This window comes from Peromyscus leucopus, chromosome 23 (genome assembly GCF_004664715.2).
Source record: "Peromyscus leucopus breed LL Stock chromosome 23, UCI_PerLeu_2.1, whole genome shotgun sequence".
In the NCBI taxonomy this organism is placed as follows: domain Eukaryota; kingdom Metazoa; phylum Chordata; class Mammalia; order Rodentia; family Cricetidae; genus Peromyscus; species Peromyscus leucopus.
This window is the reverse complement of record NC_051082.1, coordinates 4,296,206-4,322,768: the sequence shown is the minus strand read 5'-3', so window position 1 is coordinate 4,322,768 and position 26,563 is coordinate 4,296,206. Positions and strand designations below refer to the sequence as shown.

Sequence of the window (26,563 nt, the reverse complement as noted above, 5' to 3'; positions counted from 1 at the left end):
TAAAGAACTGGGCGGGGCTCGAAGGAGCCCATGGGCGTGGCCGCCCGGCCATTCAAATGCCCAGGGAAGCGGGCGTGGGCTCGGAGCCTCCCTGCGCTGCCCCACGCTACCAGAGGGGGCGCGCTAAGGAGTCGCGGGGCCTCTTAACCCCGCACCTCCGGAAGTGGGCGTGGCGAGGCGCGTTTCGGCGGCGCTGATTGGGCGTGGCGCGGGGCGGGGGGGCGGGGCCTGCGCGAGGAGGCCTGGGCAGCGGCGGGCGGCCGCGCCCCTCCCCCGCGCGGCGCTCAGTGCCAGGCGGGAGGCGGCAGCGGTTGGAGGCTTCGCGGGGCTTTGCAGCTGGGACTTCGGCGGGCGGCGGCGGCAGCGGCGGCGGCGGCGGCGGCGGCGCCTCGGGCACCCGGGCTCTGGTAAGCGGCGCGCGCCCAGGCGAGGCGGCTCGGGAGCGAGCCGGGGCGGGCGGGCGGGCCTTCGGGGGGCCGGCGTGTGAAGCTCCAGGGCTGACAGGAGCCGGCGGCGCGGAGTGTTGCGGCGGAGGGGGGGGGGGCGCACGCGCGTGCCCGGGTGCTGCGGCCGGGGAATGGCCGTCTGCGGGCGGTGGGCAGCGGGCAGCGGGCAGCGGGCGCTCGGCCTCGGGCCCGGCAACCGTGAGGCGGTAGCTGAGGGCTGCGGGGAGGCCCGGGGCTGGGCGCTCACGTGGGGCCGGGTGCGCGGGGCGAGGGCGCCGGCTCGCCCGCCCGCCCGCCCGCCCGCCCGGGGCTCCGCCTGGCTCGGGGTGCATGGCCTTCCTGGACCCTGAAGAGCTGGGGCGGGGGCAGGCTGCAGCGGCGTGGCCCGGAGGACTAACTAACCCTGGAGGGAGGCCGGGTGCGGAACCGAATGACCCGCGGGGCAGGTGGGGCTCATCCGCGCCGAGATGGCCAGGATGACATCAGAGGTGGAGGGTGGGGACGCCCAGCCCGGCTCCGCCGCCGGTCCCCCCGCGGGTGTACGCACAGCAGCCCCGTTCTTCAGGGATGTGAATGCGCTGGGGGGGAAGTGGCCGGCTGCAGGGCTTGCCGAGAAGAAAGGGGCTTCCTCCCGGAGGGAGGTGCCGGCCCCGACGTCCTTTTTTGGGAGTGTTCAAAGGGTTTTTGTAGGCTGGAAAAGGAAATGCAAGCTTCGCTCCATCGTGGTTTAGAATCGCATCCTATATTTGGCCTTCATGTGGGCTGCCCTTGTTTTGTGGTGCCGGAACGGCTTGCTCTACACATTTCGGCCGTGGGATTCGGAGTGAGAAGCAAATTGCAAGTTGTTCATCTCTCCCAGGATTGCAAGATCCTAAGGCCTTCCCTTCCTGTAAGCATTTAAAAAGAATTGACCGCAGAGCGTGTTTATACACCGTGCCACATATGTTTAGTTTTGGAAATGGTTGGCACAAAATATTGTAACCCCCCTACCATGGCCTTCATTGCCAGGATTATATTCTAAAACGGGAGGCTCTTAGTCACCCTATATAATAAAGCGTCTCATTGTCCTTGTCTGGCAGAACCCTGACACTAGGGCCTGCTAGTAGAGGCAGGAACACGATGAAGTACAAGCAGTTGCTTCCTGCCGCCTGTTCAGTTGTGAAGACAGATCGGTAGTTCATATTCCCTCCCGCAGCCTCCGAGGAGCTCCGAGGCTAAAGGCTGTTGAGTGTTTGGTTCTGCGTATGTCAGAAGACTGACCTAGGGAGACTTGGAGGTGTGTTTCACACTCAGCAATGTTTGGGTAGACAGCCTGATATGAAACATCGGATCTAAGAGGTTGCATATTGTACTGGGATAGTTTTCTGTCAGCTTGACCCAAGCTAGAGTCACCAGAGAGGAGGGAGCCTCAACTGAGAAGATGCCTCCGTAAGATCAAGTGGTAGGCAAGCCTGTGGTGATTCATGTGAAGAGGGCCCAGTCTGTTATGGGTGAGGCCACCCCTGGGCTCCTAGCCCTGGGTTCTATAAGAAAACAGGCTGAGCAAGCCATGAGGAAGCAAGCCAGTAAGCAGTACCCTCCATGGCCTTTGCATCAGCTCCTGCCCCCGGGTTCCTGCCCTGTTTGAGTTCCTGTCCTGACTTCCTTTGATAATAAACTATGATGTGGAAGTAAGTGTAAGCTGGATTAACCCTTTCCTCCCCAAGTTGCTTTGGTCATGGTGTTTCATCACAGCAATAGTAACCCTAAGACACATACATGAATAGAAAAAAAAAACATAAAGCAGACTTGCCTTGTACTATAGGTCTAGAAGTGCCCTGTCTTTTGGTAGTTGACAGACAGACTGATATAAAGGTCAGATGCACACTGCTTTAAGAAATCAGAACATGGGGCTGGAGAGATGGCTCAGAGGTTAAGAGCACTGACTGTTCTTCCAAAGGACCAGGGTTCAATTCCCAGCACCCACATGGCAGCTCACAACTGTCTGTAACTCCAGTACCAGGAGACCCGAAACCCTCACACAGACATACAAGCGGGCAAAACACCAATGCACATAAAATAAAAATAAAAAAATAAATAAATAAAAGAAACCAGAACAAGTTTTCTCTGTATGTATGTGTTACTTATGTTTTAAATGTGGACTATACATTAAAGCCTGATGAATTTAAGAGATTTTTATTATTATTTTATGTTTTGTGTGTGTTTGTGTGTGTGTGTGTGTGTGTGTGTGTGGTGGGTATGTGCATATGAGTGCACCCTGAGAGGCCAGAGAAGTGGGATCCCCTGGTGCTAGGGTTACAGATGATAGTGAGCCACCTGAGTGGGTGCTGAGAACTGAACCTAGGTCCTCTGGAAGAGCAGCAAGTGCTCTTAACATCTTAGCCATGCCAGGCGGTGGTGGCGCAAACCTTTAATCCCAGCACTCGGGAGGCAGAGCCAGGCGGATCTCTGTGAGTTCAAGGCCAGCCTGGGCTCCCAAGTGAGTTCCAGGAAAGGCGCAAAGCTACACAGAGAAACCCTGTATCTCAAAAAAAAAAAAAAAAAAAAAAAACAAACTTAGCCATATCTCCAGTCTCCCAGTGTCATGAGTTTTAACATAATTATCGTGCAGAAATGTCACTGCGGGCGGCATTAAAGTTTTCATGGCTATTTGTTACTTTGACTAGATTATGTTAATCAGTATTTGTGTCTATATATAACTTAAGATTAGATTCAGGATTGTTAAATACATTTATTTATTTATTTATTTATTTAATGTATATCAGTGATCTGTCTTCAGAGACACCAGAAGAGGGTGTCAGATCTCATTACAGGTGGTTGTGAGCCACCATGTGGATGCTGGGAATTGAACTCAGGACCCTGGAAGAGCAGCCAGTGCTCTTAACCTCTGAGCCATCTCTCCAGCCTGTTAAATAGCATTTTTAAACATTACTTCTGGGATCTACTCCAGCCGTGTGGGGAGTCGCTCTAATGCTTATGTGATAGAATGTTTGAAGTGGTAAGGTATTAGTTTCTTAGCTAAATAAGTGGGGATGTGAAAAGCTCAGTTCTTTAGGAGAGCACGATGTTCATTTAACATTTCGATGTCACAAACTGGTGCTTTAGAAACAGTGATTGCCATGCCTGAACTCTCCTGGGTGGTGCAGTGAAAGCCACTTTGACACTGTCTACTGACCCATGTGGTCAAGGCTCTGGGGCTTGTGTTCCATTGGGTGACTTCCCTGCGTCAGCGTCTCCGAGTTATCAGAACTCTTCTGGTAGTTGCCTGTGTCTTTTAAACTAGAGACAGCCTTCTGTATTAAAACATGGAATTCTTCATGAATATTTCAGCATGGCCTAGTACCTAGATGTTGAGTAATGGAATCTCTTGGGTTTTCGTTGCCCTAGTTGAGGTTCTGAAGTTCACAGACAAGATTCTCTATTATTTTAGCACCTGCCTAGTCCTCTGACAGTGCACGGTGGGTTCTTTTTGTTTCATAGTGGCTTTATTGCACTGTAATTCACATGCCGTGCAGTTTAACTCACCTAAGGTACACAGTTCACCAGGGTGTAGGATTGTCACAGAGTAGTTCGGCCATTTAATCACTACACTCAATTTAAAGTATTTCATCACCCAGGAGAGAAGTCCCATGTGCATTCTCTGTTTCCAGTCCTAGCAACCACTAATCTACCTCCGCGTGGATTTGCCCTCCTTGGACATACTGTGTCTAGAACATTCAGTATGTGGATTTTGTTTCTCACTTTAAACATAGTTTAAGATTTATGCCCTGGCAGTGGTGGCGGACACCTTTTGTCCCAGTACTTGGGAGGCAGAGGCAGGAGGATCTCTGTGAGTTTGAGGCCAGCCTGGGCTACAGAGTGAGATCCAGGACAGTCAGGGCTACACAACACAGTGAAAGCCTGTCTCAAACAAAACAAAACAAAACACCAACCAAACAAAAACATTTATGTATTCTGTAGTATATATGGGATATATTTTTATGCTTGAATACTATTTCATTGTATGGACATACCATATTTTGTTTATTCATTTGTAGTTGGTGGATATTTGGGTGTTTGCCTTTTGGGCTAGTTACTGCAAGTAAGTCTGCTATGAGCATTCATTCATGTATAAGTTTCTTTGTGAAAATGTATTTTCTTTTCTCTTGAATATTGACCCGAGAATGGAATTGCCGGTTAGTTATCTGGTAAGCCTGTATTTAACTATTTGGAGGAATTGTCATGGTGTTTTCCAAAGCAGCTACAGTGTTTGGCACTTTTAACCCACAATGAGTGAAGGCTACAGTTTTCTGCGTCTTTACCAACACTTGTTATTCCCTGCCCTTTAGATTCTAACCATCTTCTGAGTGTGAGTGGTACCATGTGGGCCTGGTTTCTGTTGTAGGGCGATAGCGAGCATTGTTCTATGAGGTCCACCAGCACTTGCTTGTCTTCTTTGGAGACCTATTTATACTCTTTGTATATTTTTAAAACTGATACTGTGTTTTAATTTAATTAAAAAAAATTTTTTTTTTTTTTGAGACAGGGTTTCTCTGTGTAGCCCTGGCTGTCCTGGAACTCACTTGGTAGACCAGGCTGGCCTTGAACTCACAGAGATCCACCTGCCTCTGCCTCCTGAGTGCTGGGATTAAAGGTATGTGCCACCTCTGTCCAGCATGTTTTTATTTTTAAGGTTATTTTTATACACACCCTTTCAGTTACATTTGTGAGTTAGTTTTTTTTTTTTTTTTTAAATAGTGCCCATTGAAGCACCAGAACTAAAATTTTAAAGTAGTAAGTTCTTACAAACTAAAAATTACTTACTTAGACCTTAAACCACATTTTTATCTGTCTGTCTGTCTGGTTTGTTGTTTTCCTTTTTATTTTGTTTTGCAGCAGGGTTTCACTATAGCCCAGGCTAGCCTCAACCTCACACCAGTTCTCCTGCCGCAGCCTCCCAAGTGATCTGACATTTTAGTTCTGTAAGTTAAAAGCCACATGTGAGAGAGTTGAGGAAAGAATTGAATTAATTCACTTTGAAGGGGCTGTAGAGCAAAAAGTGTTGCTTTTTCAGATACTGGAGCTGTCCACCCTCCAAAGTAAGTCCAGATCTATTTCTTTTAATTTCATTTATTGTGTACTAATGATGTTTGTGTGTCTGAATGATGTGTCTATATGAGTGGTGTACATGTGTGAATGATGTGTATGTATGAGTGAAATATGTGTGTATGAATGGTGTGCACATGTGTCTGCATGCATATGTATGTGTAATGGTGGGCACATCTGCCACAGAATAAATACCTGTGGAGGTCAGAAGACAACTTCCAGCTTTGTGGGTTCTGAGGATCCAGCTCCGATTTGCAGGCTTGTTTTCTGAGTGTCTTCAACCACTGAGCTGTGTTGCCAGCTTCAGACTTCTTAATGTGGCTGTGGATGGAAATCGTTTCTGATGGCATCCTGCCTTGTCCTCTCCAGGCTCCTCATTGACTTGTCAGTTCTCAAGTCTCCTGAGGAGCTTATTACTCCACTCCCTCCCGCTCTCTAGACTCTTTTTGTCTGGGGGTGTGTGTGTGTGGTTTGACTCCTTGACAGGTTCACACTGGCTGCCATTGCTCCTGCCCTTAACTATCATAACAGACCACTGCTGTCTGATACAAGGATCTGGACATGGATTTGAGCAGGCAGTAGGAAGCTGTCTTCCCGGTGAATGCAGAGGTCGAGGAAGAGCCCCATGGAAGGCAGACTGGCGTTCTGCTGTTCACAGCTTAGTCACTAGTGCCCACTGGGTATTTACTGGGTGAAGGACAATTTACAAGTTAGCTGGGATTATCCTGAAGACAGTAGGTTTCCTGATTGCTGACATCTTTATTGCCTTTATAGAGAGAGCATGAGGGACAGGTAATTCCTCTCTGCCTACTGGTATCAAATGCTCAGATGTCAAACTGAAGCTGGAGACCTTTCCCTGAGGCCAGGCCATACTTGTTTGGGCTCCTTCCATCTGATGAGCGGTAATGCTTGGGACACAGCCTCTTTCAATGGGGCAAACGGTGTGATATGATTGAACCACTAGGTGCATACAGGCTGGCCTTGATGGCACTGGTCAGTGGTAGCCACCACAAGTGCCAGAGTGTAGTGCACTTAGAGGAGTGGGTAGACCTCAAATCCTAAGGTGACGTACTTGTTTCTTTTGAGTCAGGGTATTTCTATGAAGCCCTGGCATCCTGGAACTCACTGTGTAGACAGGTTGGCCTGGAACTCACAGAGTGCTGGGATTAAAGGTGTCTTCTCATCCTCTGTTTAATGCTCTAGTGTATTTTGCAGTGACTGGAGTGAATATTCTCACCTATGTTAGTTCCTGATATTCTAATTAAAAACAACTCCCTTACTGTCTTTCTGCAAAAGGATAAACCATTTGGGGATACATCTTCTCTCATTCACTGAAGTGGCAGGGTGGTGAAGAAGAGGAGGGCAGTTCCAAATCTTAGCCAACGACCCAGTCTCGGTGAGCTCCAGGTCCTATGGTAGAGCCTTGCTCTAAGACTGGGTGTAGTGGCTCCGAGGCCAGGGATCGTGCAGTGTAGGCTTTCACAGCCAGACCGCCCAGGGTTTCGCCCTCAGCACCACTGTTGACTAGCTGTGGCTTGGCCACTCCCGTAGTCCCTCTGAGCAGTTTCCTCCACTGTAGTATTTTCACCCAACCTTGCAGGGTTGTTATCAGTCGAAAGGAAAGGCACATGAAGTGTATAGGACAGTGTAGACATCAACCGCTTTCCTGTTCTCTCACTGTTAAATGTCTGTCAGAGAGTGCAGCTATGGAGAGGAGAATCTGTGAGCTAATGTACTTCTGCTAAACTGTTACGTGATGGGTCCTCAGTCCCACCTTAGCCCGTGATCACACATGCTCGTGTGTGTGTGTGTGTGTGTGTGTGTGTGTGTGTGTGTGTGTATGTATGTGTACATGATGCATGTACATGAGTGTAGGTGCCCACAGAAGCCTGAGGCATTCCATCCTGTCATGTTGTGAGTAGCCTGTCATAGCTTCTAGGAACTGAGCTATAAGAGTACATATTGGGCTGGGCGGTGGTGGCGCACGTCTTTAATCCCAGCACTTGGGAAGCAGAGGCAGGTGGATCTCTGAGTTCGAGGCCAGCCTGGGCTAAAGAGTGAGTTCCAGGAAAGACAGACACCAAAGCTACACAGAGAAACCCTGTCTTGAAATACAAAACAAGCAAACAGAAAGATTTGTTAAAAACTGTGAATGACATTTCTTACAGTGTCAGGCAAAACAAAACAAACAAAAAAAGAGCACATATTGGGCTCATATACTGGTGTCATCTCTCCAGCCCTTGCCTGAGCATTTTAGACATTGAGTTCAAGTTCAGTCTCTGAAGAGGGAAGAATGCTTAATTTTAGGAGGGGGAAGTGATGGGTCTGTGCTTTTGCACCTGTCAGGAGATGCCTGTTCAAATGTGTGTCTGTATTTCGGCCTTACGCTTGTGTTTGTTTGGTCTGTTTGCCTCTCCTTCTGTCTGTTTCAAGGACACACGGACTTAGTTCCAGGTACAAGACTGGTCTCTTCAGAGTTTGGAAGGGATTGCATTGTAATGTGGCTGACAGTGCTGTGGGAAGTGGAGTGTTCTCTGGGAGAAGAACCTCTGTAGCCTCAAACTTTGGATTCTCCTGCTTCACCATCCCGAGTGCTGGGAATGACTGCCATGCCTGCCTTTGAACCTTTGAATTCACAACTACAGCTGAGGCTGAATGGAGCTCTAGGGCAGTGTGCTTGAGACCCAAGGTTTATTGTCAGTACTGGGGGAAGGAAAGGCAAGTTCTTCCTGTTTGCTGCAAAATAACACATGCAGTTATCTGTTTTATAAAACCATGAATCAGAGGCTGAAGAAATGGTTCAGGGGTTAAGAGTGTGCACTGCTTTAACAAAGAACCTGATTCAGTTCCCACTACCCACAGTGGACAGCTGATAGCTCTGTAACTCCACCTCTAGGGCATCAGAGGCCACTGGGCAGTTACAAACACTTCCTTTTAAGATTAAAAAAAAAAAAAGCTAGGCATGATAGCACTTGCCTTTAATCCCAACACTCAGGAGGCAGAGGCAGGCTGATCTCTTGGTTTGAGGTCAGCCTGGTTTACAGAGTGAGTTCCAGGACAGCCAGGCCTACACAGAGAAACCCTATCTCGAAATACAAAACAAACAAACAAAAAGATTTGTTAAAATCTGTGAATGACATTTCTTGTAGTATCAGGCTGTGTTTTAAGGAGTATGTCCTTTTAGTAGAGAGAGTCCTCACTCTGGCTGCCTGGGAGGCACCACTGTTGACCTCCATGAATCCAGCTGCCTGTCTGGAGCTTCCTAGTAGCTCTATTCTTGGTCAGCGCTGGAGACACCAGCTGTTCTGCCTCTGGCTTTTTAGATTTTTGTCAGAGCTGTGCTCCAGGAGCCTTCGAGACTCATCTTTCCCCTGAATTTCATGTACAGTTTGAAGGTAGGATGGGTGTAGTACAGTATGAGTCCTTAAGTTAGAAACAGCATTTCCTTTTTGCAGTGAGCCCTGCCAGTGTCAGGGTCTGGGCCAGTGTAATGCATCCCTTCTCCTAACTTCTACTGTGGGCTTCTTTCTACCAGACCTACTGACTGAGACCAGGGACTGGGCTGGTCACTGCAGTGTACTGCTGCATGCTGGTTTCAGAGTCTGGTTGTGCCTGGATTAACACTGGTGAATTGGTCCATGTTTTCAGGACTGTGGATGCTTGCCAGAGAAATGTGACGGTGTGGCAGGTCTTGGATAAACTTTGGTAGACTTCACTTCCTAGGTTTTGTTTGTAACAGGGTCTTACTATGTTGCCTAGGCCGGCCAGGAACTTGTTCTGTAGTCCAGGATGGCCTTGAGCTAGAGGTCATTTCCTTTAACCTCTGGAGTGCTGGGGGTGACAGGTGTGTATCACCACATCTGGCAGATGTCCTGCTTTTTAATTAATGAATTGATGGCACTGGGGATTGTGGACAGTATTACTCATTTTTATTTTTTCAATATGCTAAGCAGTGATCACAGTTTCTTTAACTGTTTTAAAGGCTAGTTAAAGGGACTTTATCTTGCTGGAGATGGCACAGTCACCATCAGCACGTGAAAACACCGAGTTACCATCCAGGGAAACAGCACTTGCAGCTGTTGCTAAAGCCACAAGGATTCTGATAGGCCAAGTGAAGACCACTGCTTCCCACTGGGGTTGTCCCTGCCTCTGGGGAGCCAAGACAGCCTGTCACGTGACTAGACAGTCTAGTCACATGGTGGCTTGGCGGAGGAGCAACAGCCACATTGTGGAATTGAGTCCCCAGGTGCTAACAGCTGCTGAGGTCCCCCATCCCGGGTGAACAGAGCTGTAGCTGTTTCTGGACCAGCATGATGAGAGTGTTGGGGGGGGGGTGCTTCCCAGCTCTTGGCATTGGGGAGTGCTTGACAGTGTTCGTAAGCAGCTCTTCTGAGGAAGAAAGTTTAATCATTATTTGCTTACTTCACACAAGACACACTGAAATTCCTTTTCATAACCGTCAGCATTCTTTCCCAGTTAAAGATTCTGATTCCTGTCATTCTTAGAGACTTAAAGAATTGAGACCGATTTATTCATATGAAAGTGTGCATGCTGCCCAAGTGGTGCCTGGGGACACATGTGAACTTGAGCTGTCATCCCCACTAAGCAGAGAGATTTATTTTTAATTATTTGTATTTTTAAATTTTACATTGTTTCTATTTCAACATACATTTTATTGTAACATAGAGTAAGAAGAAATTAAGGCTTTATTAACATTTATAATGCTTTCAAAGAAAAGGGATACTAGAAGCAGCATTGCTCCAACTTAAGAACAAGCTGCAATTAAACACTTGTACTAAGTCTATAGCCAAATATTTATTTTAGACCAAACTTGAAATCATTTGGTAAATATTTGTGCCTGCTGTTTATGTGCAGTATTTTTATATAACCTCTAATTCTTGGACTGTCAGCCCATTTTCCTAACCCAGCAGGGAAGACAGGATCAGTTAAAGGAGGCGATGGAATTGGGAGTGCCCAGGGCACAGACGTAGGTACAGGCATTTACCTTTCCAGAATTAAGCATTTCTTCCGTAAAGATAGTGAATGGCTATGGCTGGAGAGAGGATTGGTGGCTAACAGCATTGGCTGTTCTTCAGAGAGCCAGCTTTGATTCCCAGCTCCCACATGGTGGCTCACGGCCATATGTAACTCTCGTTCCTGAAGCCTGGGACCCGAAGGGACCTGAAGGGACCTGAAGCCTTTTTCTGACCTCCGAGGGCACGAGGCAAGCATGTAGGACACAAATAAACATGTAGACAAATACTCATACACATAAAATAAAAATAAGTAAATCTAAAAATATTTCTAGGAATTTATTAAATAGCCAAGCTCTATAGAACTAGAACATACTTCAAATGAAATTTCTATATTTAAAAAATAAAGGGCATAAAAAGGGTGGTGGTGGCAGATGCCTTTAATCCCAGCACTCAGGAGGCAGAGGCAGGCAGATCTTTGAGTTCGAGGCCAGCCTGGTCTACAGAGCAAGTTCCAGGACAGCTAAGGCTACACAGAGAAACCCTGTCTCAAAAAAACTAAAATAAATAAATAAAGGGCATAAAGCATTTTGGGTGATATTTGTGCATTTTCATATAACGTTTTGTCTACATTAAGCAGAAGGATTTCAAACTTTATTTTTAAAATTTATATATATATATATATAGTGTATTTATGTGTATATGTCTGTGTGTGACAGAGGTGGGGGTGTACATATAATGTATGTATGTATGTCTCTCGGTGTATGGGGGTGTGCATGTGAATTCAGGTGCCTGAGCTGAGATCCAAACTTGGGATTTATGAGAACAGTTGCTTTAAAGTGAGCCAGTGAGCTCATTCTGTAGTTAGTAGTATCTTTAGCTTAGCATTGTCATCTTAGTTTTTCTTGGCAAGCAAGAGAATGGCTGGAGCCAGCAAGGGCAGGCCGCTGCTCTTTGGATGATACTTGGTAAGATGTGTTGTCTGTTTTAAAATTTACTGTGTGTGAGTGCGCGTTGTGTGTGTTCTCGGGGTGCCCGTGCCGTGGTGTGGCTGTCGAGTCAGAGGACAGCTGGTGGAATTGGCTCTCTCCTTCCTTCCACCTCTCCTCGATTCTCGAGATCGCACTCAGGTCAGCAGGCTCTCGTGGCAAGTGGCTTCCTCTCTGGGCTGTCTTGCTGGCCCGTTGTCTCTGAGGAATGGGGTAGCTGCCCTGGGTTCTCTCGTGCTGGACACTGCTACTCTACAGCAGAGCTTTGCTGGGAAAGCTGGGAGGCTTGGGTTTTTTCCTCCTTAAGACTGCCACTTCGGTTTCATGCAGTGTGAGGGTGTCTTGAATGCCCTGGACTGAGCTGCATTGTCAGGAGAACTAGCTGTGACCATGGAGTCCTGAATGGCCCCAAGCCCAGATGCCATTTCTGCCTGGAGATAGTGTTTGCAGTCCCTCGTCAACTCAGGACTCCCTGTAGTCCAGAGACTGACTTGTGTATTTGGGCGCAGATGGTTTTGAATATAAATTCAACATCATAACCTGTGAGCAAGTTCCCAGCCTACATGGAGAGAATCTGTTCAATGTTCAGTAGTATTAAACTGTTAATGGCAGTGGTGGAATCCTGGATCTTGCTTGCCAAGATTCATGTGGAAGAGAAGTAGGAGCCATGCTCCAGTCCCTAACTTTTCTCTGCAGGACACGCATCCCAAGGCCTCCTGCCTCAGTGACCAGTCTTCCATGTCTGCTCTGGCCTTCTAAGAGCTTCGTCTACCTTCATCTCCATCTTCCTGAAGCTCCTCTTCCCCTGGTTCAGCTGACCTTTGAATGGTGGGAACCAAGCAGATGGCTTGAGTTAGGTCTCACTTGTTATCACAGACTATCCAGTGATTGACTGCTGTGACAGCTACAGGCTCTATCATTCCACTCACAGGTGCCCTGTGATTTTGAGATCATTCTGGCTATAGAGGGAGACCCTGTCTCAAAACAAACAAACAAACAAACAAACAAAAAACAAAAACCATACTACAACAAACAAAACCAAAAAGTGAAGTTTAGACATGGTGCTACAAAAGTAGATGCTAGTTTGTGATGCTTGTTAGTAGCTTTTCTGCTAGCACTAATTAATTACTTTTTAGATTAAAGTAATAGAAATTAAATACTAAGTGAAGTTTGAGTTAGTTTCTATTTGGAGAATGGGAACATCGGTACCATTATATTCTGTATTTCTTGAAGGTTAAGGATGCTTAATATTTTTGTGTCTTTGTTTCTCAGTATAACTTAGCTTGCATGCAGCTGGTGCTCAATACATATTAATTGAATAATTGAATAATTGTATGACACACTTGTGGGTAGAGACTTACTTGTATTTTCCTTTCTTCAAAATTTAGAAAGAAAGAAAAAAAAAAAAAAAAAAAAGCCGGCCAGTGGTGGTGCACGCCTTTAATCCTAGCACTCGGGAGGCAGAGGCAGGTGGATCTCTGAGTTCCAGGCTAGCCTGGTCTACAGAATGAGTTTCAAGATAGCAGAGCTACACAGAGAAACCCTGTCTCAAAAACCAAACAACAACAAAACCCCTCAACAACCCATATTAATTTATTTAGCACATGGACCACTGAATACATATGGAGGTCAGAAGACAATTTATAGAAGTTGGTTCTCTCCTACCATGTGGGTCTGGAGGATGGGATTTAGAGCTCAGGTTATCAGGCTTAACCACAAGCACCTTTACTCTTACTAAGCCATCTCGCCAGCTCACAGTTTGGTTATTGCAAATTTACTTGGTTGAGTTCTTGAATAAATTCTGAATATTTGCAGTATGTGATGGACATGAGTGTGCCAGAGTCAGAGTATTAGGAATCTTCCTCATCAGTCTCTGCATTACTGCGCTGAGACAGGGTCCTTCCTGAACCAGAAGCTGCCATTTCAGCTAGGCTTGCTGGCTAGAAGTCTCTCAGAACTTGCCCATTGCAGCTCCACAGTGCTGGGGTTCCAGGCAGGTATAGCTACCCCTGGGTTGTTTGTTTGTTTGTTTGTTTGTTTGTTTGTTTGGAGACAGGGTTTCTCTGGGTAGCCCTGGCTGTCCTGGAACTCACTCTGTAACCAGGCTGACCTTGAACTCACAGAGATCCGCTTGTCTACCTCCTGAGTGCTGGGATTAAGGGTGTGTGCCCCCACCGCCTGGCCACCCCTGGATTTTTATGTGGGTGCTGGAGATCCGGAACTCATACCCACATTCTTGCAGAGCAGGTTGCTCCATCTCCCCAGCCCCTTGTTTTGTTTGGCTCTGAGCCCAGGCTTGCCCCACACTCACTGTATAGCCTTAGCTGGTCTTGCGGTTGATACTCTCCTGCTCAGCCTCTGGAGTCTGAGACCAAAGGCTGCTGCGTCTTACCAGCTGGGGATGCTTACAGCTTGGTTTTGTAGTGAGTTTAGCTTTAAACAAGAACTAATCTCACTTCCGGGTGGAGGTTTGCGACCATCTGGAGTCACTGTCAAAGTGGATTCAGGAAAAGCCATGTGTGTATCCGGGTAAGCGTGCCCCTTCCTTCGACATGCTGGCCACCTTGCAGATGTCCTCACTGCCCTGGAGGAGTTGGTGCGGAGGAAGCCTTGGGGACTCCTGGTCCCTCCCAGAGGAATTGGAGTGCAGGTTAGTGAGGTAGGGCGGAGCATCACTGCTTCGTCTGTGCCGTCCCAGTCACTAAGAACTCATTTGTACACACTGTATGGAAAAACGGTGGGCCTCAGTGTTATAAATGGCAACAAAAATGAATTGTTTAGTAATTGCATTTGTGTATTCGTGGGTGTTTGTATGTCATTGTGGCAGTTTTTAGAGTTTACTACATTTGTGAATCTGTAGGTGTTTGTTATTTCTGGTACTCTTTAGAGATTCCTCCAGACTGTAAATGCAGCCACTTATGAGAGTATTGTTGTCAACACTTGTCACTGTGCTTCACGCTCTCCTCTGTCACTAGAGAACCCCTCTCCCTCTTCCTCTTCCTCTCCCCTCCCGCTCTCCCTCCCTCCCCCTCCCCCTGTATTTGTATGTGTGGGATGGTTGACTGTTGAACCTGGGGCTTCCCACACGCTAGGCAGATGTTTCACCTCTGAGCATCCCTCAGCCCCAAGTACTCTAATTTTAAAGCAGCAGGCCCCGCTGTGTCGTGTCGGTGTGAGAGGTCATTGTTTTTGTCCTGGTTTTGAGCACCTGGCTGTGATGAGAAGGGTCTTGGGAGCAGCTGCTGAGGTGGGAGGAGGGGTGTGCTCTCAGCCATCTGTCTGTCTGTGCGGATCAAAAGTGGGACGGTTCACTGGGTGAAAGGGCCTGCCATGCAGCCTGGCCACTGAGTTCAGTCCTCAGAGCCCACAGGGTGGGAGGAGAAGATGTGGTTCCCACAGTTGTTCTTTGTCCTGCACACACATGCAGTAGTGTGTGCGCCTCTGCACTCACAGTGAATGGCTTCCTTATAATGCCAGGATCAATTTTGATGCCCTTCTTATCAGTTAGGTGTTTGGAACCCAGTTGACTTTGTCCTGGTTCCACTGGGATTGCCACTTCCGGCCTGGACAGGGCTCCCACCTGTATCCTTTCCCCATCTGTGTTCAGAAGGAGCTATTAAAATGCCACACTGATTACCCCATACACTGGACTTTCAACAGTGGTGTGTGAGTGTGTCGGGGCAGTGCATGTGCCTCCCAATGCTTTGCAGGGAAAGATGAAATCCATAACACGGTCTAAAGCCTGGTGTGACCTAAGCACGCTGGTGTCTTGCCCTCTTTTCGCCTCATCCGTTCTGCACTGCCACGTCTCAGGCTGTCTGAAGCCAGCCATGTTCAGACTGCTTGGCTCTTGATGCAGACTCCCATGCCATTGTCTGCCTCTTGTCCAGTTCACCTCTGCCCCTGCTCAGAGTTCAACTCAAGGGCCACTTCTGTGACAGCAGGGGCTTGTCAGTCTCCCACAGTGTCCAACATGGTCCAGGCACATGGCTAGGGCTTAAAAGTCATTGTTGAAGAAATGAATGAGAGCTCTAAGGACCTACTCATCATTCACATTTAAGTGTGTTGTGTGGGACCCCGTGGTTGCTAGAGATGAGTTTGTTCTCAGTGGCCTGTGTGTGTTTCCTAGGGAGGTGTGTATGAGTCTCAGTGACGGACGGACAGTCTGTAGACTTGGACTTTGTATGATGATAAAGAAACAGTTCACCTTCGTTTCCTAGTTTATAGCTGAAGAAACAATAACCAGGCGACCAGAAGGACTTAGGCAGGTAGATGGCAGTCAGGATAAACTCGTCTGTCACCAGAACCATAGTTTTTTGTGTTCACATGCAGCTTCCTATGACACACCCTCAGGAGTGTGTATTCATGTATCCCTGCTGACATAGGGTATCAAAAAGACGACCAGAAGTCTTCAGCTGAAGCTAAGTTTTTGAAAAGCTGAGATAGTGTCTGACTGCTTCTCCAGGCCAGCCTACCACTCTGGCCTTCCCACCTCAGCATCCCTGGGCTAGGGTTATGCCTGGCTAGGTTTTGTTTTGAGATGCTGCTAGTTTTATCTATGACTAGTCTTAAGAGGTTCTTTATAAACATGCCTTCATATTTATCTTATTATTCAAATCAGAGAATTTAGTAATTTCATTTCTTGAAACAATGAAATTTCCAAAGAATTATTAAAACTTTATTGCAAGAGGAAAAACTCCATTGACTAAGTAGTGGAAAACAGACTTAGCAAGTTTGGACAGTCTACACAGCCAGCCCCCCCCCCCCCCATATTGTTGATAAGAAAAGTAGGTCATCAGTACAGCAGGAGTGTTTTGAAGCAGTCTGGGCTGTTCATGTGCACTCAGCCCAAGCACTTGTGGGGTTAATTTGGCTCTTTACAGAGGCCTCTGGGAGATGCCTGCAGCCATGGATGGTTTCTGGGCTGCCACTGTGTGTTCTCTGGGGTGGAGAGCGTCTGAGCTATCTTCAGATGTGGCCCAGGGATGGGGGAGGCAGTTGTTATCCTAAGATGCTGGTGGTAAGCAGAGGAGGGAAGGATTCCGAACACTCGTCTGTGCATGCTAGCTCTATGATAGGAGTGTGTACTTCTGACATTGGAGAGCTGGGGCTGTCAGGATCCTAACGCCCTGCTTTAAAAGTCACAGAATCTATTTGTCATCCTTACACATTCCACCTTAGGTGATTTACACTGTCTATGATGGCGCTTGTCAGAGGGTCTCTGGATGTAAGTGTGAGCATGAATTCTTGGTCTTCACAGTTGCATCATGCTCCTATCACCCACAGTTCATTTCTTGTCGGATGTGATGTGGAGCAGACACTTGCATGGCGTTATCATCTACTCTGAATTTTCAGTGAGTGCTCATGTTTCATGTCATGTTGTCTCTAAGTTTTTCCCCTAAAACAAGTACAAGTTGTAAAATGTGGAGGTTCTAGAAAGCTTCGAAACATGTAGAGAAATGCTAGCACATATTAGCCTTTAGGCATTGCAGTTTTGGTGCGTGCATGTGCCAGCACATGTCATTGTGCATGTACGTGCACAGGCGTGTGCATGTTCATGTCTGTTTCTCATGCTTTATGATCATCCCATGTTCTCACACAGTTGAATACAGTTACAGTGTTTAAAATCAGAAGTGAAGATTCACTTGGGTGTGGCTGATGCTTTCTTCGCTTCATCCCAGTATAGTTTTCATCCATAACCATTTCTGTATCCTGGCTTTTCCATTTTTACTTATGCTTATAAAGTGTAGGCGCACCAAAGTTCCATATTTAAAAACCACACTGCCAGCAGCACCCAATGAAAGGGCTCTGAGGACAGTAGTGTTCTGATTCTGAGAAGCAGAAGGGTGCAGGTGTGGAATTTAGTGCTGAGAAGGCAGGAAAGCTGACTGCCCATCCTTGGTGGCTCTGGGTTACTGCGGCTCTCGGTAACTCTCTCTCTCTCTCTGGACCAGTTGCATGATGTCTCTGAGAGAGGGTTGGAAAGTGCAGAGCCTGGGATCGAGAGCTTTGTAATTCCACTTGAGTGTCCTGTGGCCCCGGCCAGGCCCTTCAACCACAGTTTAATTCTATCTTCTTGTCTTCTTGTTTCTAGAAACATTTTAGAACCAAATTGTTTTGGGTTGTGGAATTGAAACATGCATCTGCACTGGGCATGCCAGTCTGTCCCCTGGGTGAAGGGCAGGTCCTGGGAGATTTTCATGAGTGTGACCTGTTCTTACCATTCTGTCATGGGAGGGTGATACACACCAAGCTTATCCTGGACAGCAAGCAGCAGCATGCAGAGACCCCCCGCCCAAGCTGTGTCCCCGAAGATCTGGCTGTGTGACCTGCTGTGTGTGTGGTCTTCTTTCTAAAACAGTTTTTACCAGAGGCTCCGGGGTTAAGAGCACTTGTTGCTCTTGCGGAGGACCTGGGTTCCGTGCCCAGCACCCACATGGTGGCTCTCTAGCATCTGTAACTTCCACTCCAGGGGATCCTATATCCTCTTCTGACCTCGAGTACAAGGTGTGCATGTGGTGCACAGACAGGTATGCAGACAGAACACCCATACACATAAAATAGTGCATATTAAATTAGATAAGTCCTGTTTTCTTTAAACTATGTTTCATTGTGTGGCTCCGACTGTCTTGGAACTTGCTTTGTAGACCAGGTTAGACCATGAGCTCATAGAAAACTACTTTGTCTCTGTCTCCAGAGTGCCAAGATTAAAGATGTGAGCTACCACACGTAGCCTGTTTTTTCCTTGAAATGTGTCAGGTGAATCTGTTAGTGTTGAATGTAGTAAAAACGCATGGTTTGTTAGGAGTCTTAGAACGTCACTGTTGGGCTTTAAGAGGAGTTGAAGAAGGTCGGCCTCCTCCTCCTCAGTCCGTGTTTTAATCAGGAACCATTCCACATCTGCTTTCTTCATCTGCTTTGTGAGTGTGTGATTTGTAGTGGACAAGTTACTACATCTTACTTCTTAAAAGCCAACTCAGGGTTTAAGACATTTGCCTCAGTTGCTATCCTTCCTTTCTTTTTAGTTTATTTTAAAGAATTATGTGTTTGGCCTACATGTATATCATTGTACCGCATGTGTGCTGATGGCATTGGATCCCCAGGACTAGAGTTACAGACAACTGTGAGCCATCGTGTGGGCCCTGGTAGTTGAACCCAGGCCTCTGGGGCAGCAGTCAGTGCTGGGTGTGCTAGCATGCACCTTTAATCCCAGCACTCAGGAGGCAGAGGCAGGAGGATCTCTGAGTTTGAGGACAGCCTGGTCTACAGAGCTAGTTCTCTCTACACAGAGAGACCCTGTCTTGAAAAATCAAAAAGTGAAATAAAATATAAAATAACATATCCGGTCTCTGTTGAAACATGTCTGTTATAAAAACATCAGCTTCTTGGGTGTGGCCTTTCCCTCATGGAGGCTTTGGAGCCCTTCTGTGGTTGTTTCTGGCTGAGGGAATCCGAGAGGTCTGCTCTGATGTATTGGAATGGTGTCTGCAAACCTGCTGGCAGGTTTTCCCTAATGGGCTTTTCTGGATGTGTCTCGCAGGATGTGTTTCCTTTCATATGCACCACAGAAATACACCTGCACCAGTCTTTAAACAGACACTTTCTCAGTAAACAGGAAAATGTCGAGATGGCTGTCCTTTGTTTATGAGATTGGTGGAGGTAGACCAAGAAAATAGAGAAACATTTGCTTGGGTGTTTGAGTATACTTTATTCCATTCCTTGGCAGTTTAACAACTCAATCCTATCTGTATTTTCCTCAAGTACCTTATTGTACTTCCTGTGAAGTAACTGCAGGCCCCTGCGATGCCCATCATCAGCCTCGGGAGTGGAGACTGTAAGAGCCATTGCAGCCGAGTCAGCCCTTAGCCATGGGGGGTGCTGGCTGTCACTTCTGGTTAAGATGCTTACCCAAAATACAAGGAGATTTAAGGGTTTTTGTTTGTTGGGGTGTTAGGAATAATGAATAGTACTTTTCAGGGTTTAGATTTTCTCTTTTTAGAGTCAAAAGCGGTGGTGTATACTGTCTGCTGCTAACACCGTAGGAGGATGGTGGTACAGGCTGGGATCCCAGTACTTGGGAAGTCGAAGCAGGAGACTGCAAGTTTGAGTCTAGCCTGGGCTACATAGAGAGGTCCTGTCTAAGAAACAAAACAAAAGCCTGGATTGCTGGATAAATCAGTGTTACCTAGAAACCAGGGCAAAGAGACAGATGGTTGTCTCTGAGATGCAAGCCAGCCCTCCCTAGAGAGGACATCATGTGGGCCTCAGGCTCACTCTCCACGGCTGTTCAGGGGTCCCAGTCAAGGGCACTGTTGCTGTGGAGAAACACCGTGATCGAAGCAACTCAGGAGGAAAGGGGTTATTCGTTTACACGTCCACATCGCTGTCCATCACCAAAGGATCAGGACAGGAACTCACACAGGGCAGGAGCCTGGAGTCAGGAGCTGATGCAGAGGCCATGGAGGGGTGCTGCTTACTGGCTTGCTTCCCATGGCTTGCTCAGCCTGTTTTCTTATAGAACCCAGGACCACCAGCCCAGGGATGGGACCACCCACCGTGGCTGGGCCCTCCCCCATCAATCACTGATTAAGAAATTCCTTACACTGGATCTTATGGAGGCATTTTCTCAGTTAAGGTTCTTTCCTCTCAAATGTCTATAGTTGATATAGAACTAGTTGGCACATTAGACAGCCCAGGCTGTGTTCAAACTTGCTATGTATATGTAGCCAAGGATACTGTAATCTTGCCTCTGCCTTCCCACTGCTGGGTCACAGGTGAGTGGCACCACATCTGGCTCTGGTGGTTTTTATTGTTCTTCTTCCTCCTCTGCCACACAGCCACGGTGCCATCTGTGCTGTGTAGCCCAGGTTGGCCTCAGGACAAGTGCTTCCTCCCTCAGCCTGTTGAGTAGCTGATGATGGCATTCTGTTTTTTACTTTTTAAACCCATTGGAGTCTTGGGTGGCCTGGAAGTCACTGTGTAGCCCAGGCTAGCCTTGAACTCAGAGATCCACCTGCCTCTGCCTCTCAAGTGCTGGGAATAAAGGCGTGAGCCACCACATCCAGCTACATTTTGTGGAAATTAAAAGACATTTTCATTGCCTCCTACGGATTGGAATTTGTGAAATCTGTTGAACATTTCCTTGATTTGCTCAACGACTTAACTACGCCATCATTTTAAACTGTTTTGGTTTGTGTGTTCCTGCGCGCATGCACGTCAGTAGACAGGTGCGTGTGTGTTTTCAGGGAGGCCAGAGGTCAGCCTTGGTGTTGTTCCTTGCCGGTTTTTTTTTTTTTTTTTGAGACAGTCTCCCTGGGACCTAGGGCTGACCAGCCATTGATCCCTAGCACTGGGGTTACAGGTGTGCCACTATGCACAGCTCTTGTGCATCAGTTTTGGGGATCAAATTCAGGTCCTATTCCTTATATGCCAAGTGCTATACAGACCAAGTTGTTCCTTGCCACCCTGTTTTGTTGATTTTTGGATCTGCTCCTGATCCCAGGCTGACTTTATTTTTTTATTTTTTTTTTTGATAGTTTGTGATTTTTTTATCTTTTTTTTTTTTTTTTTTTAAGATTTATTTATTTATTATGTACACAGAAGAGGGCGCCAGATCTCATTACAGATGGTTGTGAGCCACCATGTGGGTGCTGGGAATTGAACTCAGGACCTCCGGAAGAGCAGTCAGTGCTCTTAACCTCTGAGCCATCTCTCCAGCCCCTCAGGCTGACTTTAAACTCTGATCCTCCTGCCTCAGTTCCCATCACGCCTGGCTCACTGCCCTCTCATTGCTGAAATGTTCTCAGCATTTGCAAAGAAAAGGTCTTGTGTAGGTGGGCGAGCTTATACCCGACAGACCTCATGAGCGGATTCCTCTCTGGCAGGGCAGGATTGTTTCATTAATTTGTTTTCATACAATTGAGAGTTGGGTTCTCTTAGAAAACATTTTAGTTTTCTAATTTATTGTTTGATCACTTTGAGACAATATAATTTAAATAATACCCAAATTTGATAAGACATTTTAACTTTTTTTTTTTTTTTAGTTTAGTTTTTGATATCTTAGTTTTCCAGCTGATCTTTTGAATGCCATTTGTCAATACTGGCAGCCCTTAGGAGTTCTAGTCTTTGGAATAGTTTCCAAATTTTTCTCTGTTTGAAAAGGATGCTAATGTTTCTGAGGTGGGAGAACACAGAATTTTGTAGAGTTCTTGCTTACCAATGTTCTTTTGTATGAAAATTATACTCATGTGCCCTCTCACTAGGAAATTGATTGGGATTTTCTCTTTGGGTAGGGAAATTGTTAGTGGACTCAAGTAACAGTTGCTAATGTTTACAAAACAGTGTGGAATACAGAGTCTATGCTGGGTGCTGTACAGATTAAAAACACACTCACCTTTATAGAGATACTCACATGCCATGCATTTCATCTGCTTAAATCATAAGGTACGAAAAGTCAAAACAAAACCAAAGCCATGTGCAACCATTACCACAGTGGCTTGGGAACATTTTCATGACCCCTAAAAGAAGCCTATGGTGCTGGAGAGATGGCTCAGCAGTTAAGCACACTCTTGCAGAGGGCTGGGACCAATGGAAGTTCACAACCCGCCTGTAACTCCAGTTCCAGGGGATCCGATGCCCTCTTTTGGCCTCTGCAGGCACGTGTGCACATAAACATACACAAATAAGTCGTGCCCTCCTCCCCCCTTTTTGAGACAGGATTTCTTTGTGTAGCCCTGGCTGTCCTGGAACTCACTCTGTAGACCAGGCTGGCCTCGAACTCACAGAGATCCGCCTGGCTTTGCCTCCCGAGTGCTGGGATTAAAGGAGTGCACCACCGCTGCCTGGCGCCGAGTACTTTTTTAACGTTGATTGGAATTGTTTAATTTCATTTTGGATTGCCTGTTGTGAGCGTATAGAAACATGACTGACTGGTTTCGGTGGGTTGCTCTTGCTTCTTGCACCCGGCTGCATTTGGTGTCTTGTCGTGCAGTCTGTGTAGAAGAGGCCAGAGCACAGCTTTGTTTCCTGTATGAGCCTAGAGAGAGTGCCTTTCAGCACTCACCACGTGTTAGCTGGGGCTTTCCTTCTCTTCATTGTGAGGAAATACCCTTCCTTCCTCATCTGCTGAGTGCTTGATCGTGTTTTGTCAAACGCTTTGTGTCTGTGGTGCTCTTGTGAGTTTTATCTTGCTTCTGTTGGTGGCCGGTCCCACAAGCACTTTTCATATGTTGAACCAACTTTCCTTGCATCCCTGAGGGAACACCACTTGGTTTTGGTGTGTAATTCTTTTTCAGGTGTTGCTGGATTTGCTTTCTAACATTTTGCTGAGGGATTTTGTCTCCATAGTCATGAGAAGTGCTGGCTTGGAGCGTGTGAGATGTCTGTTTGGTATCAGTGTTAGGTCGCTTTGCCGCTTGCATTCTCAGGCACCGCTCTTCATTCTATACGTGAGGATGTTGGGGTTCAGAGGGGCGAAGTAATTTGCTGACAAGTGGCAGAGTTGGGGTTGAGTCTGGGTTGTTTTAGGCCAGTTACTAGGATGATGGCATTTATAGCGGATGCCGGAGCAGAGCGATCTCTTAGGACTGTCCCATCCTGGGTGCTCAAGTAACTGTCACGTTAGCTTCTACGTGTGTGTTTGTTCCTACTGTCGGGGGAGACTCTGACACGGTCTGTGGCTTCCCTAGTGAACTGTGGCCAGGCTCTGCCGTTCACACAGATGCTCGCAGGTTCTGGAGCTTGCTCCTGGAACCGCTGTTCTCTGTCGTGTTTGAAGAGCCGGACACTTTCTCTGCAGCTAGAGCAGCAGTGTCACGTGTGGACAGCGGCTTAGATTTGGCCCTGGGCATGAATGGGCTCACACTGCCCGTCAAGCCCCACTTCAGCATGGCTGAGTCAGCTCAGCCCGGGAAAGCTGGCTGCATCTTCACACTGCCCTCTCAGCCAGCATTGTATCTCACTGTTGAATGTAAGAACCCGGGTACCCTTTTGCCCGGACATAATTAGAATGAATGTGAGCTTGACTCTGCGTGAGGTGGAGAGGGCTGCGTGGTTTGTTAAGGTTCAGTGGCCCAGGCTGGTCCCTTGACTTGCTAACTGAGGATGACCTTGAGGTCCTGTCCCCCTGCCTCTGCCTTCCCAGTGCTGGGATTAAAGATGTGCACCCCTACGCCTGGCTTGAGATATGTGTTCTTTCCTGTGGTGCTAGGGATTTACGGTGCTAGGGATTTACGCTTCAGTCCTGTGGGCGCTTCCCAAGATGCTCAGCTGAGTGTAGAGGATGCCCAGGCAGGCAGCTCTTTTCTGAGCTGTCTGGTCAGGTGTGCTCTCTGGTGGGCTCCGTTCCTGCTCCAGTCCCATGTGTTTATATCCGTTTATCCCTTGTGTCATAGGTTCAGGGCTTGGCAGGGGGTGGGGGGGAGTGGTGGTAAGTTCTCTCTCTCTCTCTCTCCTCTCTCTCTCTCTCTCTCTCAGTTGTAATTCTCTCTTTCTCTCTGTTACTTGTTGGTGTTATTTGCCTACTTTTCTATTGTTTTTTTGTTGGTGTTGTTTGCCTACTTTTCTATTGTTTTTTGTTTTTGTTTGTTTGTTTTTCGAGACAGGGTTTCTCTGTGTAATCCTGGCTGTCCTAGAACTCGCTCTGTAGACCAGACTGGCCTCAAACTCACAGAGATATACTTGACTCTGCCTCTCAAGTGCTGGGATTAAAGGTGTGAGCCACAGGCTTTTTCTATTGGGTTTTAATTTTATCAATTTGTAAAATATTTTAATACATGAAGAATATTGACTGACCTAGTACAGTCTTTTTCTCTTCTGTGTTAACTTTTTAAAAAGATTTATTTTTATATATGTGAATATGTGTTTGGGTGTCCATGGAGGCCAGAAGAGGGTGTTGGATTCTCTGGAGCAAGAGCCACAGGCAGATGGACGTGTGGGAGCCACATGTGAGGTCTCTGGAGAGTAGACACTAACTGCTGAGCCATCTCTCAGCCCCTTAACTGACTTTTGAGACACTCACTGGGAGATGCTGATGGGGACCCCAGCCTTAGAGACTTGTAGTCCCGATGGCTGTGCGGGCGGTGGCTTCTAAACGTGGCCAGTGTGGAGGTGCGCGCCTTTAGTTTGTGCCTCTGTGGAAGCTGTCTGACTCGTGCCTAAAGAGCCCACTCCTACAGTTTCACACTGAAGGCAGGCTGCTGGCTGAGTGTGCGTCCTTAGCGTCTCTACTGAGCGTTCAGAGCGTGCACCCCAGGGGTCAGCAGGGAAGGTCTGGCAGCAGCTGGGCTGCAGGACGCAGGGCTCTGTGGCCGGCCACCGGGCGTTTGCCCCGGCATTGCAGAGAGGACACTTGGACACAAGCCTTGCTAAGGTCGGAGGCTCCGGCATAAGCAAACTCTTCTTCTGCTCCTAGCAGGGGGTTCAGGGCCACAGGAAGGCTTCTGGAGGACAAGAAAGAGCACTGCCCACCACATGTCCCACTTGGCACAAATGGACAGGTGCTGGCCTTTTCTGTTCACAGTGATCTGGTTTTCAACAAATTTGTCAGGGTTTGGCCACGTGCCAGTTCCACTTAGCTTTATCCTCGTTCCATTTGTCTTTTGAGCAGAATGTCATACAGAAGCAGACAGGAAAATTACATCAAGTGCCGGCTAGAAAACCTGAGGTGGGTGGGGCCTTGGCCTGAAGCACAAAGCTTCCTGTGTTCATGTCCATCTGGCAACCCAGTGGGATTTGTCTGAAATGACCCACGAGGAGTCCAGGACCTGTCACCCACATTCCCCGTGCCCAGCTTTCTCTGCCAGAGGTTGAATGGTCTGACACAAGACCCTCTTCATGTCTCCTGTTCTTCACACTGGCCTGTTCCCTTCCTTCTGTCCAGCTGCCACCAACATGTCATCAGGCTGTCTTCGACTGCCCTGGCTACTAGCCTAGTACCTGGCTCTTAACTTTTTCCTGCAGGATGGCACTGCCAGGCCCACTGTCTTGGGAAGGTGGCCCCCCATCAGCCACTTCCCATTTAATTGCTTCTCCTTTTTCTAAGACCTGGCTCTTGACTTCACGGCAGCCTCAGGTCAGATTTCCCCTTCCTCACTGGGACACTTAGCAGCCAGCAGTTGGTTTGGGTTGCTCTGAAGGGCAAGCCTGTTTCAGGAGGATGGGAGCGGGCCCTTGGAGGCAGGGCAGCTGCTTCTGTCTCCTTAGTCTGCATAGTTGGTAATGTAGACTTGCTCTGGGGATGCCAGCACAGTGCTCAGACAGAGGAATGCTGATGTCAGGAGGAGGGGGGGTGTGGAAACTGGGAAATGACCCTGCAGGCTGAGGAGAAAGCCACCAGATCAGAACTTATTTGGGGCTTTGGCTTCACACCTACAAGGTAACTTCACTTTGGCATTTTCCTGTCGCCAAAATAGGAAGGGTGGAGTGATTTCTCCCCTCCCCATCCCCGACAGACGCATTTTCCTTCGTGATCTGTCTCAGTCTTTCTCCTGAAATGAAAACCCATGGACTGCTTCTGGATATTGTAAGTTTTTCCGACAGGTTTCACAGTGCTCTCTCTGCTCTCTGTCTGCGCTGCAAAGGGAGCTGGGTTTGCAGTCTGGCTGCTCTTTAGGACAGTGGGCAGAAGGCCGGGTGCTCTGTTTTTGCAGCTTGCCTGTTACAGATTTGGTGCAGCTTTGGTGGCCCATGGTTCTCACGTGGTTCTCTGCTTTTCACAGACACCATGCGGCGAGTGGTGCGGCAGAGCAAGTTCCGGCACGTCTTTGGACAGGCAGTGAAAAACGACCAGTGCTATGACGACATCCGCGTCTCCCGAGTGACCTGGGACAGTTCCTTTTGTGCCGTCAACCCCAGATTTGTCGCCATCATCATAGAAGCGAGTGGGGGAGGAGCCTTCCTGGTGCTCCCTCTGCACAAGGTGAGTGGCGCCCCATTCTGGAGCTGGAGGTGCAGGCGGTTAGTCTCTAAGTTGCCTCGTGTGGGTGCTGAGAACTGAGCTCAGGTCCTCTGCAGGGCCAGCAAGCGCTCTAGCCCACCGAGCCGCCTCTTCAGCCCCTGGGTTTGGGTTTTG

At 47.7% G+C, this 26,563-nt stretch overlaps 1 protein-coding gene across 1 annotated transcript in view; it reads left to right on the top strand.

Annotated features, from left to right (window-relative positions):
- Positions 1–289: 289 nt before the first annotated feature.
- Coro1c (coronin 1C) overlaps positions 290–26,563 on the top strand; it is a 73,892-nt gene continuing 47,618 nt past the window's right edge. Inside the window, exons 1-2 of the mRNA XM_028861680.2 lie at positions 290–407; positions 26,211–26,410. Of these exons, the coding sequence (XP_028717513.1) occupies positions 26,216–26,410 (195 nt within the window). The 5' untranslated portion in view covers positions 290–407; positions 26,211–26,215. The remainder of the gene's footprint in view (positions 408–26,210; positions 26,411–26,563) is intronic.